The sequence below is a fragment of the Aotus nancymaae genome, unplaced genomic scaffold, assembly GCF_030222135.1.
Source record: "Aotus nancymaae isolate 86718 unplaced genomic scaffold, 86718_ANA_hifiasm-v0.15.2.pri h1tg000028l, whole genome shotgun sequence".
In the NCBI taxonomy this organism is placed as follows: Eukaryota; Metazoa; Chordata; class Mammalia; order Primates; family Aotidae; genus Aotus; species Aotus nancymaae.
The window spans coordinates 31,120,564-31,143,477 of record NW_026988441.1 but is presented as its reverse complement, the minus strand read 5'-3'; the positions used below and the strand labels follow the sequence as shown (position 1 = coordinate 31,143,477).

At 50.3% G+C, this 22,914-nt stretch overlaps 2 protein-coding genes, 1 non-coding gene and 1 pseudogene across 5 annotated transcripts in view; 2 read left to right on the top strand and 2 right to left on the bottom strand.

Moving 5' to 3' along the window:
• The window catches only part of RFX1 (regulatory factor X1), a 62,148-nt gene extending 42,776 nt beyond the window's left edge, over positions 1-19,372 (bottom strand). The window contains exon 1 of one of the 3 annotated variants that reach the window (XM_012457819.2): positions 18,586-19,372. The gene's annotated coding sequence lies outside the window, so the exon portion shown is untranslated. Of the gene's footprint in view, positions 1-4,217; positions 4,418-18,585 lie in introns of those variants that run through there. The other 2 variants (XM_012457818.3, XM_064381766.1) reach the window with 2 other exon arrangements.
• On the top strand, positions 9,061-9,156 carry LOC135276852 (U6 spliceosomal RNA; annotated as a pseudogene).
• On the bottom strand, positions 12,037-12,155 carry LOC135276903 (5S ribosomal RNA). The gene has a single exon (XR_010344454.1). It is a non-coding gene; the product is annotated as a 5S ribosomal RNA (ribosomal RNA).
• On the top strand, positions 18,869-22,862 carry RLN3 (relaxin 3). Its single transcript, XM_012457822.3, has 2 exons — positions 18,869-19,130; positions 22,032-22,862. The coding sequence occupies exons 1-2, from the start codon at positions 18,869-18,871 to the stop codon at positions 22,268-22,270; spliced, it is 501 nt and encodes a 166-aa protein (XP_012313245.1). The 3' UTR covers positions 22,271-22,862.
• Positions 22,863-22,914: the final 52 nt, after the last annotated feature.

Sequence of the window (22,914 nt, the reverse complement as noted above, 5' to 3'; positions counted from 1 at the left end):
GGCACGAGAATTGCTTGAACCTGGGAAGTGGAGGTTGCAGTGAGCCGAGATCCTGCCACTGTACTCCAGCCTGGGTGACAAGAAGGAGACTCTGACTCAAAAAAAAAAAATAGCCGGGCATGGTGGCAGGCATCTGTAATCCCAGCTACTCGGGAGGCTGAGGCAGGAGAACTGCTTTAACCCAGGAGGTGGAGGTTGCAGTGAGCTCAGATCATGCCACTGCACTCCAGCCTGGGCAACAGAGCAGGTCTCTGTCTCAAAAAAAAAAAAAAAAAAAAGAAAGGAAACTGACAGGTACACAGTGGCGCCTGATGCACCAGAACACATTGCTAGTGAGCATCAAAGGCCGGTTCCAACCTATTAACTGCTGAGACCTTCCTCCTGCCAGCAGCTGGCTTGTGCTACAGAGGCAGGCAGTGCCTTCTGGTCCAGAATGGGCCTGGGGAGCACGTGGAAGAAAGTCTCTATGGCCTAGGAAGACCACATCCTGTGCAGCTGCAAACGAAGGCAGCATCTCCGGGAGGCGCAGCCTGGCCATCCCCTTACCCCAGATGCTTGGGTACATGACAGAGGAGAAGGGTGAGAATCTCAGCTCCAGAGACACCCTTCCCAGCTCCCCACCTTTCCCACCATGTCCACATCCCTGCTCACCCAGCTGCCTCCTGGAAAGCTGGGGACAGAGTCTGGGCCTGAGTCCAAGTCCAAGTAGCATTTTTCTTTCTTTCTTTTTTTTTTTTTTTTTTTTTTGAGACGAAGTCTTGCTCTGTCTCCTCTGCTGGAGTGCAGTGGTGTGATCTCGGCTCACTGCAACCTCCACCTCCCAGGTTCAAAAGATTCTCCTGCCTCAGCCTCCCAAGTAGCTGGGACTACGTCATGTGCTACCGTCTCTGGCTAATTTTTGCATTTTTAGTAGAGATGAGGTTTCACTGTGTTGGCCGGGCTGATCTCGAACTCCTGACCTCAAGTGATCCACCAGCCTCGGCGTCCCAAAGTGCTAGGGGAGTGAGCACCCGAAGTTAGCCACGGGTGCAAATCCAGGAGTTTTCTTTCTGGTGACTCTCCTAAAGCCGGAGAAAGGCCATTCAGCAGCAAGGGAAGTGACTTTTTTTACAAACTGGATTTCTGGTATCCAGCTTCCTGGATCCCTGTTACCAACCCACACGGCCCAGCAAGTGAGAAGCAAGTCAACCTTTAAAGCCACAAGGGCTCTCACTGCATTCAAGATGATAAAAACAAAAGCCAACAGTGTATTTCCGAGTGCTGAGCAGGAAGCGACAATCACCGTAACAGCTGAGGCCAACGTAACTATGTTAGCAATTACTTTGTATTTAGTTTGTTTCGGCAATTCCTATGTATTTGATGTTCAACAGGTATTATTTTCTGGGATCCATAGCACAAAAACATGAGATTGAAATGGCTCCCAAGGATTACTGCCCCTAGATGAAAGGAGGGGAAACTGAGGCCCAGAGAAGTTAAGTTACTCGCTAAGAGCACACAGCTAGAAAAGCTGACTGTTTCAAGGACAAGCAAACCAACCCAGTGTTCTCTTTCTAGTCAAATGGCTCCTCTGGGCTCAGGCCCTTTACCTGTAAATGTAACTGGTGGGTAAGGGAGGCTGAGGCAGGCAGCAAGACCACATAATTGGTAACATCACTTTCTGCTCAGTTAGCTTTTTTTTCTTTGCTTTTATTTTTCTTTGAGGCAGAGTCTCACTCTGTTGCCTAGGCTGGAGTACAATAATAGCACGATCTCAGCTCACTGCAATCTCTGCCTCCCAGGGTCAAGCAACTTTTGTGCCTCAGCCTCCCAAGTAGCTGGGATTACAGGCACACATCACCATGCTCGGCTAATTTTTAGTAGCGATGGGGTTTCACCATGTTGGCCAGGCTGGTCTCCAACTCCTGACCTCAGGTGGTCCGCCTGCCTCAGCATCCCAAAGTGCTGAGATTACAGGCATGAGCCACCGTGCCTGGCCTGCTCAGTTAGCCTTTCTAAGAAGCACTGGCCGGGTCCCAGCACCTTGGGAGGCCGAGACGGGCAAATCACAAGGTCAAGAGATGGAGACCATTTTGGCCAACATGGTGAAACCCCATCACTACTAAAAATACAAAAATTAACTGGGCGTGGTGGCGGCCGCCTGTAATCCCAGCTCCTCAGGAGGCTGAGGCAGGAGAATCGCTTGAACCCGGGAGGCGGAGGTTTCAGTGAGCCCAGATCACGCCACTGTACTCCAGTCTGGTGACAGAGCATGATTCCATCTAAAAAAAAAAAAAAAAAAAAAAAAAAAAAAAAAAAAAAAAGCTGATGATCCTTCTAGCAACTTGGCAATTCTAGATTTTTTTTTTTTTTTTTTTTTTTTTTGAGACGGAGTTTCGCTCTTGTTACCCAGACTGGAGCGCAATGGCGCAATCTCGGCTCACCGCAACCTCCACCTCCTGGGTTCAGGCAATTCTCCTGCCTCAGCCTCCTGAGTAGCTGGGATTACAGGCACGCGCCACCATGCCCAGCTAATTTTTTGTATTTTTAGTAGAGACGGGGTTTCACCATGTTGACCGGGATGGTCTCGATCTCTTGACCTCGTGATCCACCCTCCTCGGCCTCCCAAAGTGCTGGGATTACAGGCGTGAGCCACTGCGCCCGGCCAATTCTAGATTTTTTGTTTGGTTGGTTTACTGAAAAATTAATCTCTACCTGTCCTAACTTTCAAGGAGCCCTGCCTCTTCTAAAAAGGGCCTGGCTTAGAAGAAGTACCTGGAGAAGTGAGAACCCGCACCACCACCACCACCACCCCGCCCCACCCCGGCAAGCCTCATCTCAAACTCTTGGGGAAAAGCCTGAAATAATCCTTTTCCATGGAATTTATTGACTGATTTAAAAGGAAATGGCTGTAGTTTGCACAGCGATACTAAGCTCAAAAAGCAAGACGGAGAATATGCCAAGTAAACTTGGCCTGGCTGGCTACTTAAAAAAAAAAAAAAAAAAATTCTTCCCTGAGCTGGCAGGATCTTATCACCCTAAAAAGCAGTGGCAAAGATTCTCCTCTCACAAATATGGATAGCTTCCCCTTCCCTCTGACCGCTCCTGCCCACGTGGCCCCAGAGGCTGGGACCTTGTCAGTGACATGTGACTCAGTTGACACTCATTTGACACAAAAACATGTGTCTGGCCAAGAGAAGCAGCTTTAAAAAAATCTAAGAAACTTCCTCAGGCGCTATTTGCTCCCCCTTTCCCAATAAGGGAGACCTTGATGGGCAGGACCCAGAAACACCCCATCGCCAAGAACAAGCCCCCGCAACCCCAAACCAGGGAACATCAGGTCTCAAACAGCAGCCCAGAAAGAAGCGTTCCTCATGATCACTCCTCCCTGCTATGGACTTTGATTTCTGCAAACCAAATCCTCCAAGCTAAATCCAAGTCAACTCCTAGCTCCTCCATGAGCATGAAACTCTGCTTCCCCTCTTGTTTCCTCCCAGAGAGAAGGCGGCAGGTTTAGGAGTGGGCTGCAGTGCTGAAATCAGGACTAGCTGACATTTTATCAAACCACATTCAGAAATAGTAGATAGCAGGAAAAGGTTCAAAGATACGCCCTGGGTGAAATTCCTGAAAGGAATGAGGAGTCCCTATATTCCAGAAAAAGGGTCATGTCAATGATTCTCCCCATTATAAAGGATGGAAAACTGAGGCCTCAGACGGACAAGCACTTGTCCAAGCTCTGAGTCCTAGGGACAAGTGCAAGGCTCTTAAAGAAGAAGGGAGTCGCTCAAGGATCTGGAAGGAGGCCCAGGTGGTGGCTGCCCCACCCGGTTCCGGAGGTGGAGGTTGGGGAGACCCAGCCGACCCCGCCCACACCTTCCTTCTTGGCTCCGCCCACCTACCTTGGACCCGCCTCGTCCCTCCCTCACTCCCATTGGCCCAGCCTTCCCAGGCCCGCCCCTTCGCGCCTCCCGACATATAAAAGCCCCCCGCCCCGGCCGGCCGACCTCCACTCGCCGCCGGCCTTCGAACGCCCGCCCCTCGCGGGGGCCGGGCTGCGGGGACGGGAGCGGATGGTGTCGTTCCAGCCGGGCCCCGGCCCCCTCCCCCACGGTCCAGACAGTCGGCGCCGCCATTTTGACCGCCCGCCCCTTCCCCCCGAACTGTGATTACAGAGACATCCACTGCCCCGGCCCCGCCGCCCACCCCGGCCCGGCCAGCCACCCCTGGGCCGCCCCGGTTACCTCCGCTTCTCCCTACTTCTGTCTGCGGAAAGGCTTTTCGGAGGTCTCGGAGTCGATGTTGAGAAGGGGACGGGACGTGCTGGGGTCCCCAGGCCGGGCCGGGGGGGTGGGGGTGGGGGTCGGCCGGGCGGTTGTTGTTGTTGTTGACTCGCGTTGCCGGGTTGCTTGGTCGCCACGACTACCGTGGCTATGGCGCCTCCGTTTCCCTCACCGGGGCAACTGTTGCTACCCACCCTACTTACGTCACGCTTTGGGGGCGGGGCCCCGGGTGATTGGCGGTGCCGGGAGAAGTGATTGGACGGCGCCAACCCTTACCGCTAAACTATTGGTCGCGAGGTACGCTTTTCAACACCCTCTCGACTTCCTGGCGATTTCATTCATCAATATGAATGTCCATCAAAAGAAACTGAACCCTCAAAGGCAGCGGGGCCCGTCACTCCCGCAGGGAAGCCGCAGGCTAAGACCAAAGGGGTGGGATTTGTGAGGACGGGATTGGTTTGCCACTGAGAAAACCGGCCTCCTGGTTCGACTAAAGGAACGTCAATCTACCAAAGGTTTGCCGCGCTCTCTGGCAGGAGGCCGTGCGCATGCTCGGCACGCAAGGCCGATTGGGAGTTGTAGTCTGCTCCTATGTATACTTTACATGTCTTACCAAATTAAGAAGGCGACAAAGGAAGTCTCCCCTCCAGACTTCTCTCTCTGTCGGTGGGCCAGTTTCTGGCCTCTAGCGCAGACGTCAGGGGAGGAATGAGGTGACGCAGCGCAGCCCCTCTGTGACGTCACGGGGAAGGCCGGGCTTGGGGTTCGATGACGTCACTGGGCGCTCTTCCGCCCCCCCCCCAACACACACCCCGCCCTTACTGCCCATGGTCCGGCCTGGGTTGGATGGACGCGAGAGGCTGGGGCGGGGTTCGATTCCAGCTCCCACCCCCTGGAGCGAAATCCCCCGCCGCCCAGACCGGCCAGACGTCGCAGCCGCCGTGCCCTTTACCGCCTCCCGTTTCCCTCCAGCCGGAAAAGGTCACCGCTGCCAGGGTGACCGCCGCTATCTCTGCCCTGCAGGCAGTGTGCCCGCCCTGGGAAAGGTCTCTGCAAGGCGGGAGACTTCATTAGCAGCTTCAAACGCGGTAGATAAGCAAAGGTCAGCGCCTGGCGCAGCCCAGGGAGCTCGATCTGCCCAGGAGAGCTCCCCACAGCCCCAGCCACCATCCTCCCACACATACGCTCCTCCTTGCCTCAGTTTCCCCAAGGGATTGTCCCGGTGCTGCAGGAGAAGAGACAGAAACAGGGTCCGGACTAGGGAGAGCATCTTGGGCGCAGAAACTCAGTCATCAAGATAAATAATAATCTAATAAAGTATTTGTTAAACATCCAAATTAATGGGAAAAAATATGATGAACAAAACACCACAATTTTAAATAAAGACAGGATCCGCCAACACATGGATTAAGGTCAGATACCTCATGCAAGCTCAGGGTCTGATCTTGTGTTTAAAAAAAATGTTTCTTTTTAATATTTTGGTCTTTTTTTTTAGTTTTTATATTTTTAGGTTTTAACTTTTTAATTTAATTTAAATATCAATTATCTTATGACTGAGCTCTTTGGCCTTCTCTTAAATTTTGCACTCTCATCCCAGGAAGGCCTAGAACAAGAAGGGGAAAAGAAAAAGACTCAGAGAACCCTGAAGTCTAATGCCAGCCCTGCTGTGTGGCATTCAGAAAGTGACTACACCTCTCTGAGTTTATTTCCTAGTCCAATCAACATTATATTTCCTCAGTGTAAGGCTCTGGGCTGTAAAAGTGAAGAAAGGTGACTTCATTTATGGTGGCTCACAGCTGTAATCCCAGCACTTTGGGAGGCCAAGCTAGGAGGATTGCTTAAGCCAATGACTTCAAGATCAGTCTTGGCAACATACCAAGACACCTGTCTCTACAAAAATTAGCTGGGCATGGTGGTGCACACCTGTAATCCCAGCTACTCCGGAGGTTGAGGTAGGAGGATCTCTTGAACCCGGGAGGTGGAGGTTGCAGTGAGCAGAGATTGGCCACTGCACTCCAGCCTGGTCGACAGAGCGAGACTCTGTTTCCAAAAAAATAAAGAGAGACCAGGCGTGGTGGCTCACGCCTGTAATCCAAGCACTTTGGAGGCCAAGGCGGGCGGATCACCTGAGGTCGGGAGTTCAAGACCTGACCAACGTGGTGAAACCCTGTCTTTAAAAAAATAAATAAATAAAGACCTTGCCGGGGGCAGTGGCTCACGCCTGTAATCCCAGGACTTTGGGAGGCCGAGGTGGGCGGATTGCCTGAGGTCAGGAGTTCCAGACCAGCATGGCCAATATGGTGAAAGCCCATCTCTACTAAAAATACAAACATTAGGGTGGGTGCGGTGGCTCACGCCTATAATCCAGCACTTTGGGAGGCCGAGGTGGGCAGATGAGGAGGTCAAGAGATCAAGACCATCCTGGCCAACATGGTGAAACCCAGTCTCTATAAAAAAACAAAACAAACAAACAAAAACAAACATTAGCCAAGCATGGTGGCAGGCCCCTGTAATGTCAGCTACTTGGGAGGCTGAGGCAGAATTACTTGAACCCAGGAGGCTCATTGGTTGCAGTGAGCTGAGATCGCGTCACCGCACTCCAGCCTGGGCAACACAGAGACTCTGTCTCAAAAATAAAAATAACCGTAAACATGGGCAACCAGCAGCCCTTGAGGCTCCTCTGTCTATGTAGTAGCCATTCTTTTGTTCCATTACTTTTTTTTTTTTTTTTTTTTGAGACAGAGTCTTGCTCTGTCACCAGGGTGGAATGCAGTGGCACGATCTTGGCCTCTCGGGTTGAAGAAATTCTCCTGCCTCAGCCTCCCAAGTAGCCCAGACTACAGGCGTACACTACCACGCCCAACGAGACACGGTGTTGCCATGTTGGCCAGGATGGTCTCTTATCTCTTAACCTCGTGATCCATCTACCTCGGCCTCCCAAAATTCTGGGATTACAGGCGTGAGCCACAGCGCCCGGCTATTCCTTTACTTTCCTATAAATTTGCTTCCACTTTACGGACTCGCCCTGAATTCTTTCTTTGGAGTCTGGATCGGGACAGCTTTCCTGTAACATCTTCACCCCAGGATCATGAAGCTGGAGGAGGCAGAACCCGGGCCACCCATCTCTTTTCATGGGACTTTCCGCTGACCCGGGTGTGACTCTGGATAGGAGAAGAGAAACAGCAGCAGCTCCAGTCGGCCTGGAAATACCAGCTGAGCCCCAGCTCTGAGAAGTACCTCCAAGAATTAATGAGACTTACAGGCAGGCAGTGCCCAAGAATGAATCCCAGCTGGCAGTACAAGTCACAGTAGAGTCCCAGGACCAGCCACGGGGTCTTCATTGTTGGGAGGGAAGCTAGAAGCCCTTTCTCCACCTCCTACCCATTTCTCCAACGCCCAGAAGTGGCTGGATCAAGCACGGAGACCATGTCTTCCATTAAAAATATTCAGCTGGGCACAACAGCTCACACCTGTAATCCCAGCACTTTGGGCGTGATGGCGCACACCTATAATCCCAGCTACTCCGGAGGCTGAGGCAAGAGAATGGCTTGAACCTGGGAGGCAGAGGTTGCAGTGAGCAGAGATTGCGCCACTGAACTCTAGCCTGGGCAACAGATCAAAACTCTTCCTTAAAAAATAAATAAATAAATAAAAAATCGTTATAAGACTTTGTGGCTGGAAATGCAGGGTGGAGGCTGAAATGTTCTATATTTTTCTCTGGTGCAGCTTGTACCGTATATAGTTGGTCCTCCCTGTATCCACAAGTTACACGTTGGAGGATTCAACCAACTGCAAATCAAACATTGAAATAGGTGTGCTCTGGTAATGGTATAAAAATAGGCACATAGGCTAGGCATGGTGGCTAAAGCCTGTAATCCCAGCACTTTGGGAGGCTGAGGTGGGTGGATCACCTGGGGTCAGGAGTTCGAGATTAGCCTGACCAACATGGTGAAAATACAAAACTTAGCTGGGCACAGTGGCGGGTGCCTGTAATCCGAACTACTCGGGAGGCTGAGGCAGGAGAATCACTTGAACCTGGGAGGCAGAGGTTGCTGTGAGCCGAGATCGTGCCGTTGCACTCCAGCCTGGGTCACCTCGTCTAGCCCAGAAACCACATTCTTAAGAGTACGGGGTTATGAGATCAGGACCAAGATGATTCCCATATTACAAATGAGGAAATGGAGGCGTTGAAAGGTGGCCTGAGGCAGCAGATCCCAACATTTTTTTTTTTTTGGAAACGGAGTTTTGCTCTTGTTATGCAGGCTGGAGTGCAATGGCACAATCTTGGCTCACGGCAACCTCTTCCTCCTGGGTTCAAGTGATTCTCCTACCTCAGCCTCTTGAGCAGCTGGGATTACAGGCATGCGCCACCATGCCTAGCTACTTTTGTATTTTTAGTAGAGACGGGGTTTCTCCATGTTGGTCAGGCTGGTCTCAAACTCCCGACCGCCTCGGCTTCCCAAAGAATTGGGATTACGGGCATGAGTCATCACGCCCGGCCAACCCCAAATACTTACAGCCAACTGATCTTCGACAAAGCAAACAAAAACATAAAGTGAGGAAAGGACACCCTTTTCAACAGGTGGTGCTGGGATAATTGGCTAGCCACATGTAGGAGAATGAAACTGGATCCTCATCCCTTACCTTATACAAAAATCAACTCAAGATGGGTTAAGGACTTAAATCTAAGACCGGAAACTGTAAAAATTCTGGAAGATAACATTGGAAAAACCCTTCTAGACATGGTTTAGGCAAGGATTTCATGACGGAAATCCCAAAAGCAAATGCAATAAAAACAAAAATAGCGCTCGCTTCGGCAGCACATATACTAAAATTGGAACGATTAGCGTGGCCCCTGTGCGAGGATGACACACAAATTTGTGAAGCGTTCCATAAATTTAAAAATATTAAAAATTTAAAAAAAAATAAAAACAAAAATAAATTGCTGAGACTTAATTAAACTAAAGAGCTTTTGCAGCCAGGCATGATGGCTCACAGCTGTAATCCCAGCACTTTGAGAGGCTGAGGCGGGTGGATCACCTGAGGTCAGGACTTCGAGACCAGCCTGGCCAACCCATGGTGAAACCCGGTCTCTACTAAAAATACAAAATTAGCCAGGCGTGGTGGCACATGCCTGTAATCCCAGCTACTTGGGAGGCTGAGGCAGGAGAATCGCTGGAACCCAGGTGGTAGAGGTTGCAGTGAGCCAGGATCGCAACATTGCACTCCAGCCTGGGCAATAAGAGCAAAACTCCATCTCAAAAAAAAAAAAAAAAGTATACAAATAGGCTGCAGTGTATATTGCTTGGGTGATGGGTGCACCAAAATCTCACAAATCACTTCTATAAACTTGCTCATATAACCAAACTCCACCTGTTCCCATAACCTATGAAAAAAAATTTTAAAGAAAAACCCAAATAGGCCATGATTGGTGGCTCATGCTTGTAATCCCAGCACTTAGGGAGACCACGGTAGGAGGATCACTTGAACCCAGGTGTTCAAGACCAGCCTGGGCAACATAGTTAAACTCCATCTTCACACACAAAAAAAAGTAATGGAAAAAAGTCCAAATAAATAATTTCAGGCCAGGTGTGCTGGCTCATGCCTGTAATCCTAGCACTTTGAAAGAACAAGGTAGGCGGATCACCTCAGGTTGGGAGTTTGAGACCAGCTGGCCAACATGGTGAAACCCTGTCTCTATCTAAAATACAAAAATTAGCTCAGCGTTGTGGTACACCACTGTAATCCCAACACTTTGTGAGGCCAAGGTGAGTGGATCACCGGAGATCAGGGATTCGAGGGCAGTCTGGGCAACATGATGAAACCCCGTCTCTACTAAAAATACAAAAATTAGCCAGGTGTGGTGGTGGGCACCTGTAAACCCAGCTACTTAAGAGGCTGAGGCAGGAGAATGGCTTGAACCCAGGAGGCGGAGGCTGCAGTGAGCTGAGATCACGACACTGCACTGCCACCTGGGCATCTGGACAACGGTGTGAGACTTGGTTGCGGTGGCTTAGTCCTGTAATCCCAGCACTTTAGGAGGCCAAGGCTGGTGGGTCACATGAGGTCAGGAGTTCGAAACCAGCCTGACCAACATGGTGAAACCCCGTCTCCACTAAAAACACAAAAATTAGCTGGCTGTGGTGGTGGGCACCTGTAATCTCAGCTACTAGGGAGGCTGAGGCAGGAGAATTCCTTGAACCCAGGAGGCGGAGGTTGCAGTGAGCCGAGATTGTGCCACTGCACTCCAGCGTGGCACCTGGCGACAGAGCAAGACTCTGTCTAAAAAAAAAAAAAAAAAAGGAACGGTGACTGTTCTAGGACAAGTGGCACCGTTGATATTAGGGGTGAAACCATTCTTTGCAGTAGGGACTGTCCTGCGTTTCGTAGGTTGTTGAGCAGCAACCCTGGCTTCCGCCTACCAGATGCTAGTAGCATCCTCCGCACATAACCTCCAGTTATGAGCACCGAAAATGTTCCTGGAATTAAAAGATAAAAATTTAAGTTAAAAAAAAAAACCATGGCTGGGCACAGTGGCTCACTCCTGTAATCCCAGCACTTCAGGAGGCCGAGGCAGGTGGATCACTTGAGGTCAGGAGTTCCAGACCGCCCTGGTCAACATGACCAAACCCTGTCTCTACTGAAAATGCAAAAATTAGCCAGGTGTGGTGGTGGGTGCCTGTAATCTCAGCCACTCAGGAGGCTGAGACAGGAGAATGGCTTAAACCCAGGAGGCAGAAGTTGCAGTGAGCCAAGATTGCGCCATTGCACTCCAGCCTGGACAACAGAATGAGACTCCATCTCAAAAAAAAAAAAAAAAAAAAAAAACTAAAAAAGAAGAAGGAGGCCGGGCGCAGTGGCTCAAGCCTGTAATCCCAGCACTTTGGGAGGCCGAGGCGGGTGGATCACGAGGTCAAGAGATCGAGACCATCCTGGTCAACATGGTGAAACCCCGTCTCTACTAAAATACAAAAAATTAGCTGGGCATGGTGGCGCGTGCCTGTAATCCCAGCTACTCGGGAGGCTGAGGCAGGAGAATTGCCTGAACCCAGGAGGCAGAGGTTGTGGTGAGCTGAGATCGCGCCATTGCACTCCAGCCTGGGTAACAAGAGCGAAACTCCGTCTCAAAAAAAATAAATAAATAAAAAATAAGAAGAAGGGCCAGGCACAGTGGCTCACACCTGTAATCCCAGCACTTCAGGAGGCCGAGGTCAGGAGTTCCACGCCAGCCTGGCCAACATGACGAAAGCCTGTCTCTACTAAAAATGTAAAAAACTACCCGGGCGTGGTGGTGAGTGCCTGTAATCTCAGCTACTCGGGAGGCTGAGGCATGAGAATGGCTTGAACCCAGGAGGTGGAGGTTGCAGAGGCCCAAGATTGCATCACTGCACTCCAGCCTGAACAACAGAGCAAGACTCCATCTCAAAAAAAAATTAAAAATTAACAAAAAAGAGTCAGGCATGGTGGCTCCTGCCTGTAATCCCAGCGCTTTGGGAGACTGAGGCAGGTGGATCACCTGAGGTCAGGAGACCAGCCTGGCCAACATGACGAAACCTTGTCTCCACTAAAAATGCAAAAATTTCCCGGTGTGGTGGCACATGCCTGTAGTCCCAGCTACTTGGGAGGCTGAGGCAGGAGAATCGCTTGAACCTGGGAGGTGGAGTGAGATCATGCCATTGCATGTGAGCTGAGATCATGCCATTGCACTCCAACCTGGGCAACAAGAGTAAAACGCTGTCTTTTATTCTTTTTTTTTTTCTTTAAAAAAAACCTTTTTTTAAGCCTACAGCACCCGGTATTCCCACATGGTCTCCCATCCAAGTACCAACCAGGCCCGACCCTGCTTAGCTTCCAAGATCAGATGAGATCGGGAACATTCAGGGTGGTATGGCTGTAGACAAGAGTGAAACACTGTCTTAAAGAAAAAAAGAAAAAAATCAATAATCCAAAAGTATAATAGACAAGGGAGGTTACCTGAGAGTAAAGAGGAAACTAATGATTCTCCTAATGATTCTTAAACACATGGGACTTTGCTCTGCCTCTCTTGTGGTCAGGAAAATGCAAATTTTCTCTACTCTGAGATACTATTTTCACCTGTCATGTTGGCAAGAAATCAGAGTTCGATAACACAGTCTGTTGATACGGCTGTAGGACAACAGAACTCTTACCCATTGCTAGAGGGAGTGTGACTTGCTCTCACGCCTGAGGGGGAGTATTTGGCAATACGTGTAAAAATTACAAATGCACCTAGTCTTTGAGTCAGAAATCCCACTTTGGGGAGTTTATCCACAGAGACACTTGCATATGTGTAAAATGATGTTTGTACGAGGTTCCGTATGGTGATGTCAGCCTAAGAACAAACAGATGGAAAAAATGTCCATCTCTGAGGGTGAAATTAACAACTACAGAGCATTCACACCACGGCATGCTATGCAGCTGTGAAAAAATAAAAAATAGCAAGGATGCAGGCGGGTGCAGTGGCTCACACCTGTAATCCCAGAACTTTGGGAGGCCAACGCAAGTGGGTCACCTGAGGTCGGGAGTTCGAGACCAGCCTGGCCAACATGGAGAAAGCCTATCTCTACTAAAAATACAAAACTAGCCGGGCGTGGTGGTGCATGCCTGTAATCCCAGCTACTTGGGAGACTGAGGCAGGAGAATCACCTGAACCCGGGAGGCGGAGGTTGCGGTGAGCCGAGATCACACCATTGCACTCCAGCCTGGGCAACAGGAGTGAAACTCCTTCTTAAAAAAAAAGGGTGTTTTTTTGTTTTTTTTTTTGGTTTGTTTTTTTTTTTAGAAACAAGGTCGAAGTATGTGGCCCAGTGGCCCAGGCAGGTCTCAGTTTTTTTGTTTTTTTATTATTTTTTTAGACAGGGTCTTACTCTGTCACCCGGGCTGAAGTGCAGTAGTGCTATCCCAGCTCATCGCATCCTTGACCTCCTGGGCTCAGGTGATCCTCCTGCCTCTGCCTCCCAAAGTAGCTGAAACCACAGGTATATACCACCACGCCCAGCTAAGTTTTGTATTTTTTGCAGAGACAGGGCTTCACCATGTTGCCCAGGTTGGTCTTAAAACTCCTGACCTCAAGCAATCTGCCTGCATTAGCCTCTCAAAGTCCTAGGATTATAGGCGTGAGTCATTGTGCTTTTTTTTTTTGAGAAGGAGTTTTGCTTTTGTTGTCCGGTCTGGAGTGCAGTGGTGTGATCTCCGCTCACCGCAACCTCCGCCTCCCAGGTTCAGGTGATTCTGCTGCCTCAGCCTCCCGAGTGGCTGGGATTACAGGCATGCGCCACCACGCCTGGCTAATTTTGTGATTTTAGTAGAGACAGGGTTTCTCCATGTTGGCCAGGCTGGTCTCGAACTCCCGACCTCAGGTGATCCACCTGCCTCAGCCTCCCAAAGTGCTAGGGGTACAAGCGTGAGCCACCGCGCCTGGCCTCCGGACAGGTCTTGAATTCCTGGGCTCAAGCAACCCTCCTGCCTCAGTCTCCAAAGTGCTGGGATTACAGACATCAGCCACCAAGTTCAGCTTCAAAGACTTTTTCCTAGTGAGATCACATTCATAGTTCTCGGGGTTTAGTATGTGGACACAGATTTCTGCAGATCACCATTTTACATACGCCACTGACTTGAGTGCTAAGAAGAATGCTTAGGACTTTATAGAATTTCACCAAAGTCCCTAAGAGCCTCGTGAAGCAGGTATACATACCATCTCCATCTTCACAACTAACTCAGAGAGGCTAGGGTCTTGCCCAAGGACACACAGGAACAGAGATTTGAACCCAGCTATGTCAGGCCCAAAACTCTGATTCTATGTGAGACACAAAAGAGGCTCTGGGCTGGGTGCAGAGACTCACACCTGTAATGCTAGCTAAAAATACAAAAATGAACCAGGCATGGTAGTGCACGCCTGTAATCGTAGCTGCTCATGAGGCTAGGGCACATGAATAGCTTGAATCCTGGAGACGGAGGCTGCGGTGAGCCAAGATCGGGCCACTGCACTCCAGCCTGAGTGACAGAGTGAGACCCTGTGTCAAAAGGAAAAAAAAGAGGCATCTGGTTTGGGGCCCGTCAGCTGAGTCAGGCAGGCAGCAGATGTTTCCTGAATGTCTGTTTTTCCCCAGCCCTCAGGCCAGGTGCTGGGGATGCAGGAGAAAAGGGCAGGAGGGTATCTCCCTACAGGAGGTTCAGGAGGAAGAGAGTATTATTCATCAGCCCTTTAGATGCAGTACAATCAGAGGTAATCTCTGCCTCCAGAACGCTGCCCTTGACCCGTGACATCCACAGCAGCCCACTGGGGCCAGGAGTTTGTGACACAGAAAAGGACAAAGAGATAAAATTCTAATCCAAAGGGAACGTATCCAGTAGAAATAACATTTAAACAGCACTTTTTTCATGCCGGAGATTGTAAAAATTTGACTCACTCATTAAATCCTTCCCATTTTGCAAGTGAGGAAACCAAGGCACAGAGGGGTTAAGTGACTTGGTCAAGGTCACACAGCAGGAAAGAGGAAGAGTTGGAATTGGAAGCCAAGTCAGCCCCTCTTACCAGAGTCCTTGTTTTTGCCATGTTTTAAGTCAAGGTGAAATTGACAATAGAGCCAGGCCTGGTGGCTCATGCTTGTAATCTCTGGGAGGCCAAAGTGGAAGGATTACTTGAGCTCAGGAGTTCGAGATCAGCCTGGGCAACATAGTCAGGCCTCATCTTTAAAAAAAGAAAAGGCGGGCCGAAGTGGCTCACACCTGTAATCCCAGCACTTTGGGAGGCCAAGGCAGGCAGATCACTTGAGGTCAGCAGTTCGAGACCAGCCTGGTCAACAGGGTGAAACCCTGTCTCTACTAAAAATATAAAAATTAGCCAGGCATGGTGGCGGGTGCCTATAATCCCAACTACTCGGGAGGCTGAAGCAGGAGAATTGTTTGAACCTAGGAGGCAGAGGTTGCAGTGAGCTGAGATAGATTGAGCCACTGCACTCTGGCCTGGGTGACGGAGTGAGATTCCATCTTAAAAAAAAAAGAAAAAAGTCGAGGCATAGTGGCTTGTGCCTGTAATCCCAGCACTTTGGGAGGCTGAGGCGGGCAGATCACTTGGGGTCCAAAGTTTGAGACCAGCCTGGCCAGCATGGAGAAACCCCGTCTCTACTAAAAATACAAAAATTAGCCGGGTATGATGGTGGGCACCTGTAGTCCCAGCTACTCCAGAGGCTGAGGCAGGAGAATGGCTTGAATCCAGGAGGCGGAGGTTGCAGTCAACCAATATTGCACCACTGCACTCCAGCGTGGGTGACAGAGAGAGACTCTGTCTCCAAAAAATAATAAAATAAAATAAAATAAACCATTTTAATACTATATATACACACATGTTCATAGCATCATTATTCACAATAGCCAAAAGGTACAAACAACCCAAGTGTCAACGCGCAGATGAAAAAACACGTTTCAGCCATATGATGGAACATTATTGAGACACAAAAATAAAGGAGGCCAGGTGCCATGCTCACACCTGTAATCCCAGCGCTTTGGGAGGCTGGGACAGGTGGATCCCTTGAGGCCAGGAGTTCAAGACCAGCCTGGCCAACATGGTGAAACCCTGTCCCTACTAAAAATACAAAAATTATCCGGGCATGGTGGTGGTTGCCTGTAATCCCAGCTACTCAGGAGGCTGAGGCATGGGAATCGCTTGAACCCAGGAGGCGGAGGTTGTAATGGGCGCGGTGGCTCACGCCTATAATCCTAGCACTTTGGAAGGTTGAGGTGGGTGAATCACGAGGTCAGGAACTCAAGACCTATCTGGCCAAGATGGTGAAACCACATATCTACTAAAAAAACAAAAATTAGCCGTGCGTGGTGGCAGGCGCCAGCAATCCCAGCTTCTTGGGAGGCTGAGGCAGAGAATTGCTTGAACCCAGGAGACGGAGGTGGCAGCGAGCCAAGATCGCGCCATTGCACTCCAGCCTGGGTGACAGAGCGAGACTCCATCTCAAAAAAAAAGGTCGGAAGCACTACTCCATGCCATGATGTGGAAAAACCTCAAAAATATAATGCTGAGTGAGAGGAGCCAGACACGTACGTGACTCTACTTACGTCAAATGTCCAGAAAAGGCAAATCCAGAGACGGAAAGTACATTACTAGTTGCCAGGGGCTGGGGAGGGGAGGAATGGGGTGCGACTGTTTTCTGGGTATGGGTCTCCTTAGGAGTGATAACAATGTTTTGGCACCAGATAGAGATGGTGGTTGCACAACACTGTGAATGTACTAACCGCTATTGAGTTGTGCAATTTAACGTGGTTAATTCTGTGTAGTCTTTTTTTTTCTTTTTCCTTTCTTTTTTTTTTTTTGAGATGGAGTCTCACTCTGTCGCCAGGCAGGAGTGCAGAGGCGCGATCTCTGCTCTCTGTAACCTCCGCCTCCTGGTTCAAGTGATACTCCCGCCTCAGCCTCCCTAGTAACTGGCATTACAGGCGTGTGCCACTATGCCTGGCTAATTTTTGTACTATTAGCAGAGACGGGGTTTCACCACATTGGCCAGTCTGGTCTTGAACTTCTGACCTCAATCGATCTGCCCGCCTCGGCCATCCCAAAGTGCTGAGATTACAGGCGTGAGCCACTGTGCCTGGTCACTCCCATTAATTTTACATTATGGTGAGTTGTGTGGTTATTTCAGTATACAATTACAGTATAATGATAATAGAAACAGAGTGTACAATAAATGTGATGTGCTTGAATCATCCCGAAACCATCCCCCGTCCCCACTCCATCCGTGGAAAAATTGTCTTCCACAAAACTGGTTTCTGGTGTCAAGAATGTTGGGATCGGCCAGGCACGGTGGCTCACGCTTATAATCCCAGTTCTTTGGGAGGCCGAGGCTAAGGCGGGTGGATCACCTGAGGTCAGGAGTTTGAGACCAGCCTGACCAACATGGAGAAACCCCATCTCTACTAAAATACAAAATTAGCCTGGCATGGTGGCACATGCCTGTAATCCCAGCTACTCAGGAGGCTGAGGCAGGAGAATCACTTGAACCCAGGAGGCAGAGGTTGCCGTGAGCCAAGATTGTGCCATTGCACTCCAGCCTGGGAAACGAGCGAAACTCTGTTTCCCCCCACACACACACACAAAAGTTGGGATCTGCTGCCTCAGGCCCACTTTCAGCACCTCCATTTCCTCATTCGTAATATGGGAATCATCTTAGTCCTGATTTCATAACCCGGTGCTCTTAAAAGTGTGGTTTCTGGGTTGGACGAGGTGGCCCAGGCTGAAGTGCAGTGGCGCCATCTAAGCTCACTGCAATCTCCACCTCCCAAATTCAAGCAATTCTTGTGCCTCAGCCTCCCAAAGAGCTGAGACTACAGACACAAACATGAGCCACACACCTGGCTAATCTTTTGTATTTTTAGTAGAGATGGATGCGTGTTCACCATGTTGGCCAGGCTGGTCTCGAACTCCTGACCTCAGGTGATTCACCTGCCTCGGCCTCCCAAAGCTGGGATTACAGGTGTGAGCCACTGCGCCCAGCCTGATCTCCATTTTAACAAGCCCATCTGAAGGTTCTGAAACTCATTCACATTTGAGAACCATTGCCTTGGGTTTTTGGGAGAATTAAAGTCATTACACAGACATAAAATGCTTTGAGCATCTGGGCATGGTGGCTCACATCTGTAATCCAAGCACTTTGGGAGGCCAAGGCGGGCAGATCACCCGAGGTCAGGAGTTTGAGACCAGCCTGGCCGATATGATGAAACTCTGTCTCTACTAAAAATACAAAAATTAACCAGGTGTGTGGTAGGTTCCTGTAATCCCAGCTACTTGGGAGGCTGAGGCAGGAGAATTGCTTGAACCTGGGAGGCAGAGGTTGCAGTGACCTGAGATCATGCCATTGGGAGTGTACTCTAACCTGGGTGACAGAGCGAGACTCTGTCTCAAAAACAAATAGGCTGGGTGCGGTAGGTAGCTCACGCCTGGAATTCCAGTACTTGGGAGGCCGAGGTGGGCGGATCCAGAGGTCAGGAGTTTGAGACCAGCCTGGCCAGCATGGTGAAACCTCATGTCTACTAAAAATACAAAAAATTAGCCGGGTATGGTGGCACACGCCTATAATCCCAGCTACTGGGGAGGCTGAGACAGGAGAATGGCTTGAACCTGGGAGGTGGAGGTTGCAGTGAGCCGAGATCGCGCCATTGTACTCCAGCCTGGAAGACAGAGCGAGACTCTGTCTCAAAAAAACAATAAATAAATAAATAAATAAATAAATAAATAAATAAAATGCTCAGAGCAGTGTGCCTGGCCCCACAGCGCAATATTCACTGTTATTGTTGTTATTATTACCTTTGAAGAGGTCCAGGATCCTAACATTGCGGGCGTCTGTGTCGTCTCACCCGGCCCGTCGGGATTATGCGTTTCTGGTCTCTGCAGAATCAAAGCCTTCTCGCCTCTCTGTCGATGATGATGACAACGAGCTGGGCCACATCACCCTGTCCCTTGAGAAAGGTTATCACTTCGCTGGGGACATGAGAAAGGTCGGGTTGCGGGGGCCGTGCCTGTCTCCCCTCTGCTGGGAAAGATAAGGGAGGCACTCAGCTTTCTTCAGGCAGAGTTGGGGGGAGCCACGATGTATAAATGGGGGGCCAGGAGGCAGCGGAGACACTGGCCCGCTCTCGAATCCAAGGCGTCTCTGTCCAGCATGGCCAGGTACAGGCTGCCGCTGCTCCTGGCAGTGTGGGTGCTGACCGGGGAGCTGTGGCCGGGGGCCGAGGCCCGGGCAGCGCCTTACGGAGTGAAGCTCTGCGGCCGAGAGTTCATCCGAGCAGTCATCTTCACCTGCGGGGGCTCCCGGTGGAGGCGATCGGACATCCTGGCCCGTGAAGCTATGGGTGAGGCTGGAAGAAAAGAGGATGTAGGCGGGGAACGGGTGCCTGGATGGGTCCCAGGAGCTTAGGACAGAGATGAGAGGAGGTTACTGGAGGAGGAGGGTCCCCGCCCTGCCACATCCAGCTAGGGACACCTGCCCAGCCTTGAAACAAGGGCTCAGGAGTTAGCAGAGCTGGGATGGGAGGTTGCAAGCCATGCATGAGGGCTGTAAGTCAGAGGACGGTCTACTCCTTTCTGAGCTCCTGCTTGGTGCCAACCAAGCCCTGTGCAAAGCAAAGCTGCTACTTGTATGCACCAGAGGTGAGGGTGGGGAGAGCGTCATTCACAAGGACAACACTCAAGTGTTTCCAGCCCTTTCCAGCAGGTCATGTGCAGCGTGTGGTATACACATAGCCGGATTTTGCCACCTAATGTGTGACCCTCCCCACAAGTTGGTTTTTCCTCCCATCTCTGAGTGTCTTTTTTTTTTTTTTTTTGAGATGTGATCTCACTCTTATTGCCCAAGCTGGAATGCAGTGGCCCAATCACTGCTCACTGTAGCCTTGACCTCTCAGGCTCAAGTGATCCTCCTGCCTCAGCCTCCAGAGTAGCAGAGACCACAGGCACCTGACACCACACCTGGATAGTTTTTAGATTTTTTTTTTTTTGTAGAAACAGGGGTCTCAAGGTGGGGTGCGGTGGCTCATACCTGTAATCCTAGCACTTTGGGAGGCCGAGGCGGGTGGATCACAAGGTGAAAAGATCGAGACCATCCTGGCCAACATGATGAAACCTCGTCTCTACTAAAAATACAAAAATTAGCTGGGCATGGTGGCGGGCACCTGTAGTCCCAGCTACTCAAGAGGCTGAGGCAGGAGAATCCTTTGAACCAGGGAGGCAGAGGTTGCAGTGAGCCGAGATCATGCCACTGCACTCCAGCCTGGTGACAGAGCAAGACTCTGTCTCAAAAAGAAAATAAAAGAAAAAGAAAAAAAAAAAAAGAAACAGGGGGTCTCACTATGTTGCCTAGGCTGGTCTCGAACTCCTGGGCACAAGTGATCCTTCCACCTTGGCCTCCCTAAGTGCTGAGATTAGAGTCTCTGAGTGTATCTTTGAATGGGAGACACAGTTCCTGAACCTTGCAGGATTAAGTAGTATGACTAAGTCAGAGCAGATTAGGGCAGAGTCTAAGCAGGGCAGAGGCACAGTCTGGGAGGTATCAGGAGAGCCAGGAGAAGAGGAGACCTAGCTTCGTGAGGGGCAGGAGCCTGGCAAATGGATAGATATTCATGACAGTGAGAAGGAGGATAGGAAACAGCGTGGACCTAGCAGACACACCACTTGGATTCAGATAGTAGCTCTACAACATAATAGCTATGTGTTCGTATGCAATTTTTTTTTTTTTGAGACAGTCTCACTCTATCACCCAGGCTGGAGTGCAGTGGTGCGATCTCGGCTCACTGTAACCTCCGTCTCCTGGGTTCAAGCGGTTCTCGTGCCTCAGCCTCCCAAGTAGCTTGGATTACAGGCTTGTGCCACCACACCCTGATAATTTTTGTATTTTTAGTAGAGATGGTGTTTCACCATGTTGGCCAGGCTGGTGTCGAACTCCTGACCTCAGGTGATCCAAACTGCTGACCTCAGCTTCCTAAAGTGCTGCGATTACAGGCAAGAGCCACTGTACCTGGCCATTCAAATTCTTTACTAAGTCCTGCCTTCGTGGTCTCCTCTGGAAAATGGGGGTGATAATAACTGCACCCACCTCATCTGGTTTCATTGAGAGGAACAAAGAAATTAACCTGCTAAAACACTTAAAATGTTGTTTGACACACAGTAAGTGCTCAATAAATTATAATTATCTTCTTTTTTTTTTTTTAGACAGAGCCTTGCTCTGTTGCCCAGGCTGGAGTCCAGTGGTGTGATCACAGCTCACTGCAGCCTCATAGCCTCGACCTCTTGGGCTCAAGCAATTCTCCTGCTTCAGCCTCCTGAGTAGCTGGGACTACAGGCTTGCGCCACCAAGTCCAACTTTTGATTATTTGTAGAGACAGGGTAGTGCTGTGTTGCCCAGGCCGTTCTTGAACTCTTGGCTCTAGTGATTCTCCTGCCTGGGGGCCTGAAGTGCTGGGATTACAAGTGTGAGCCACAGTGCCTGGTCTAAACAATCATTTTTGAGTGCTTGTCATGCCTCATTGTTCTGTTTTTTTAAAAAATGGATATTAACTCATTTACTTCTTATAAAACTTGAGAAGTTTGGAGTAATTATTTTTTTCCACTTTGCAGAAAAGAAAACTGAGGCTCCAAGAAGTAAATTAACTTCCTAACAAGTATAGCTTGGAGAGGCTGGATTCGTGCTCAGCCAGCCGAGCTCCCAAATGTACCAGGTCCTCAATTAATAAAGAGTAAGGGAGGCCGGCTGCAGTGGCTCACACCTGTAATCCCAGCACTTTGGGAGGCTGAGGCAGGTGGATAACTTGAGGTCAGGAGGTTGAGACCAGCCTGGCCAACATGGTGAACCCTGTCTCTACTAAAAATACAAAAATCAGCTGGGCCTAGTGGCAGATGCCTGTAATCTCAGCTACTCAGGAGGCTGAGGCAGGAGAATCACTTCAACCCCAGGAGGTGGAGGTTGCAGTGAGCCCAGATCACGCCACTGCACTCCAGCCTGGGTGACAGAGTAAGACTCCGTCTCCAAAAACAATACTACATAAATAAATGACAGGAGAGGAAAGTCAAGCTTAGTAAGGTTGGATAATCTGCCTATCCAGCCAGACTTGGATTCCACCAGGACTGGATGGAATCAAAACTCAGAACTATGTCGTCTGTGGTTCTGCCACAAGATCAGAGCTAGACCGGCCAGGAGCCAGGACTGTGGGTGCCGCGGCAGCTGAGCCCTGAACACTCACTCTACGCATCTTTTGCAGGAGACAGCTTCCCGGATGCAGACACTGATGGAGAGCATCTGGCAAGCCAGCTGGATGAGGCTGTGGGGCTCAGCGAGTGGCTGACCCTGACCAAGTCCCCCCAGGCCTTTTACAGGGGGCAACCCAGCTGGCAAGGAACCCCCAGGGCTCTTCGGGGCAGCCGAGATGTCCTGGCTGGCCTTTCCAGCAGCTGCTGCAAGTGGGGCTGTAGCAAAAATGAAATCAGCAGCCTCTGCTAGTTCGAGGGCTGGGCAGCCATGGGCGCCAGGACCAATGCCCCAGTCCTGCCATCCACTAGACCGGTTTCTGGCTGGGCACCTGCCTTTCGAGCCTCACATTCATTCATTCATCTGCAAGTCATAGAGGCCAGGCACTATGGGCTCAGGCACAGTCCCCCAACCCCACCTGCCCTTTGACCAGCCTGTCATGACCCTGTCCCCTGAGCAAGCTGTGCCCCTACCTGGCCAAGTGGGGACCCCTGATCCTGACCCCTGACCTCTCCCCAGCCCAAACCATGTGTTTGCCTGGCTTACACACTCCACTGCTACAACTGGGTCCCTACCCTACCTAGACGTGCCACGCGGAGACCCCTGTCCCCTGCCCAGTCCAAACTATGGCCGTTGTCCCCTGGCCAGCTCAAATTAAGCCTCTGTCTCAGTCTGGCCTTTGCACCTTTCTTTTCCTTGCCTTCCAGCCTCTTTCCCTCCAACTCCCCTGCCAGAGTTCCAAGGCCATGGACCCCAGTAAAGGTGGCAGATGGTTTCCCTAGGAGAGCTCTGGGCACATTAGAATCTTCCCAAACTCCAATAATAAAATTTCAAGCCTTTGGGAGAGAGAGTGTGTGTGCGTGTGGGTGTGGGTGGGTGTTGGGCGTGGGAAAGAT

Excerpts from the sequence above, each read along its gene's own strand:
- RLN3 (XM_012457822.3), top strand. The coding sequence starts at position 18,869 with ATGTATAAATGGGGGGCCAGGAGGCAGCGGAGACACTGGCCCGCTCTC. Across the intron at positions 19,131-22,031 it reads CCTGGCCCGTGAAGCTATGG|GAGACAGCTTCCCGGATGCA; the intron begins GTGAGGCTGGAA and ends CATCTTTTGCAG.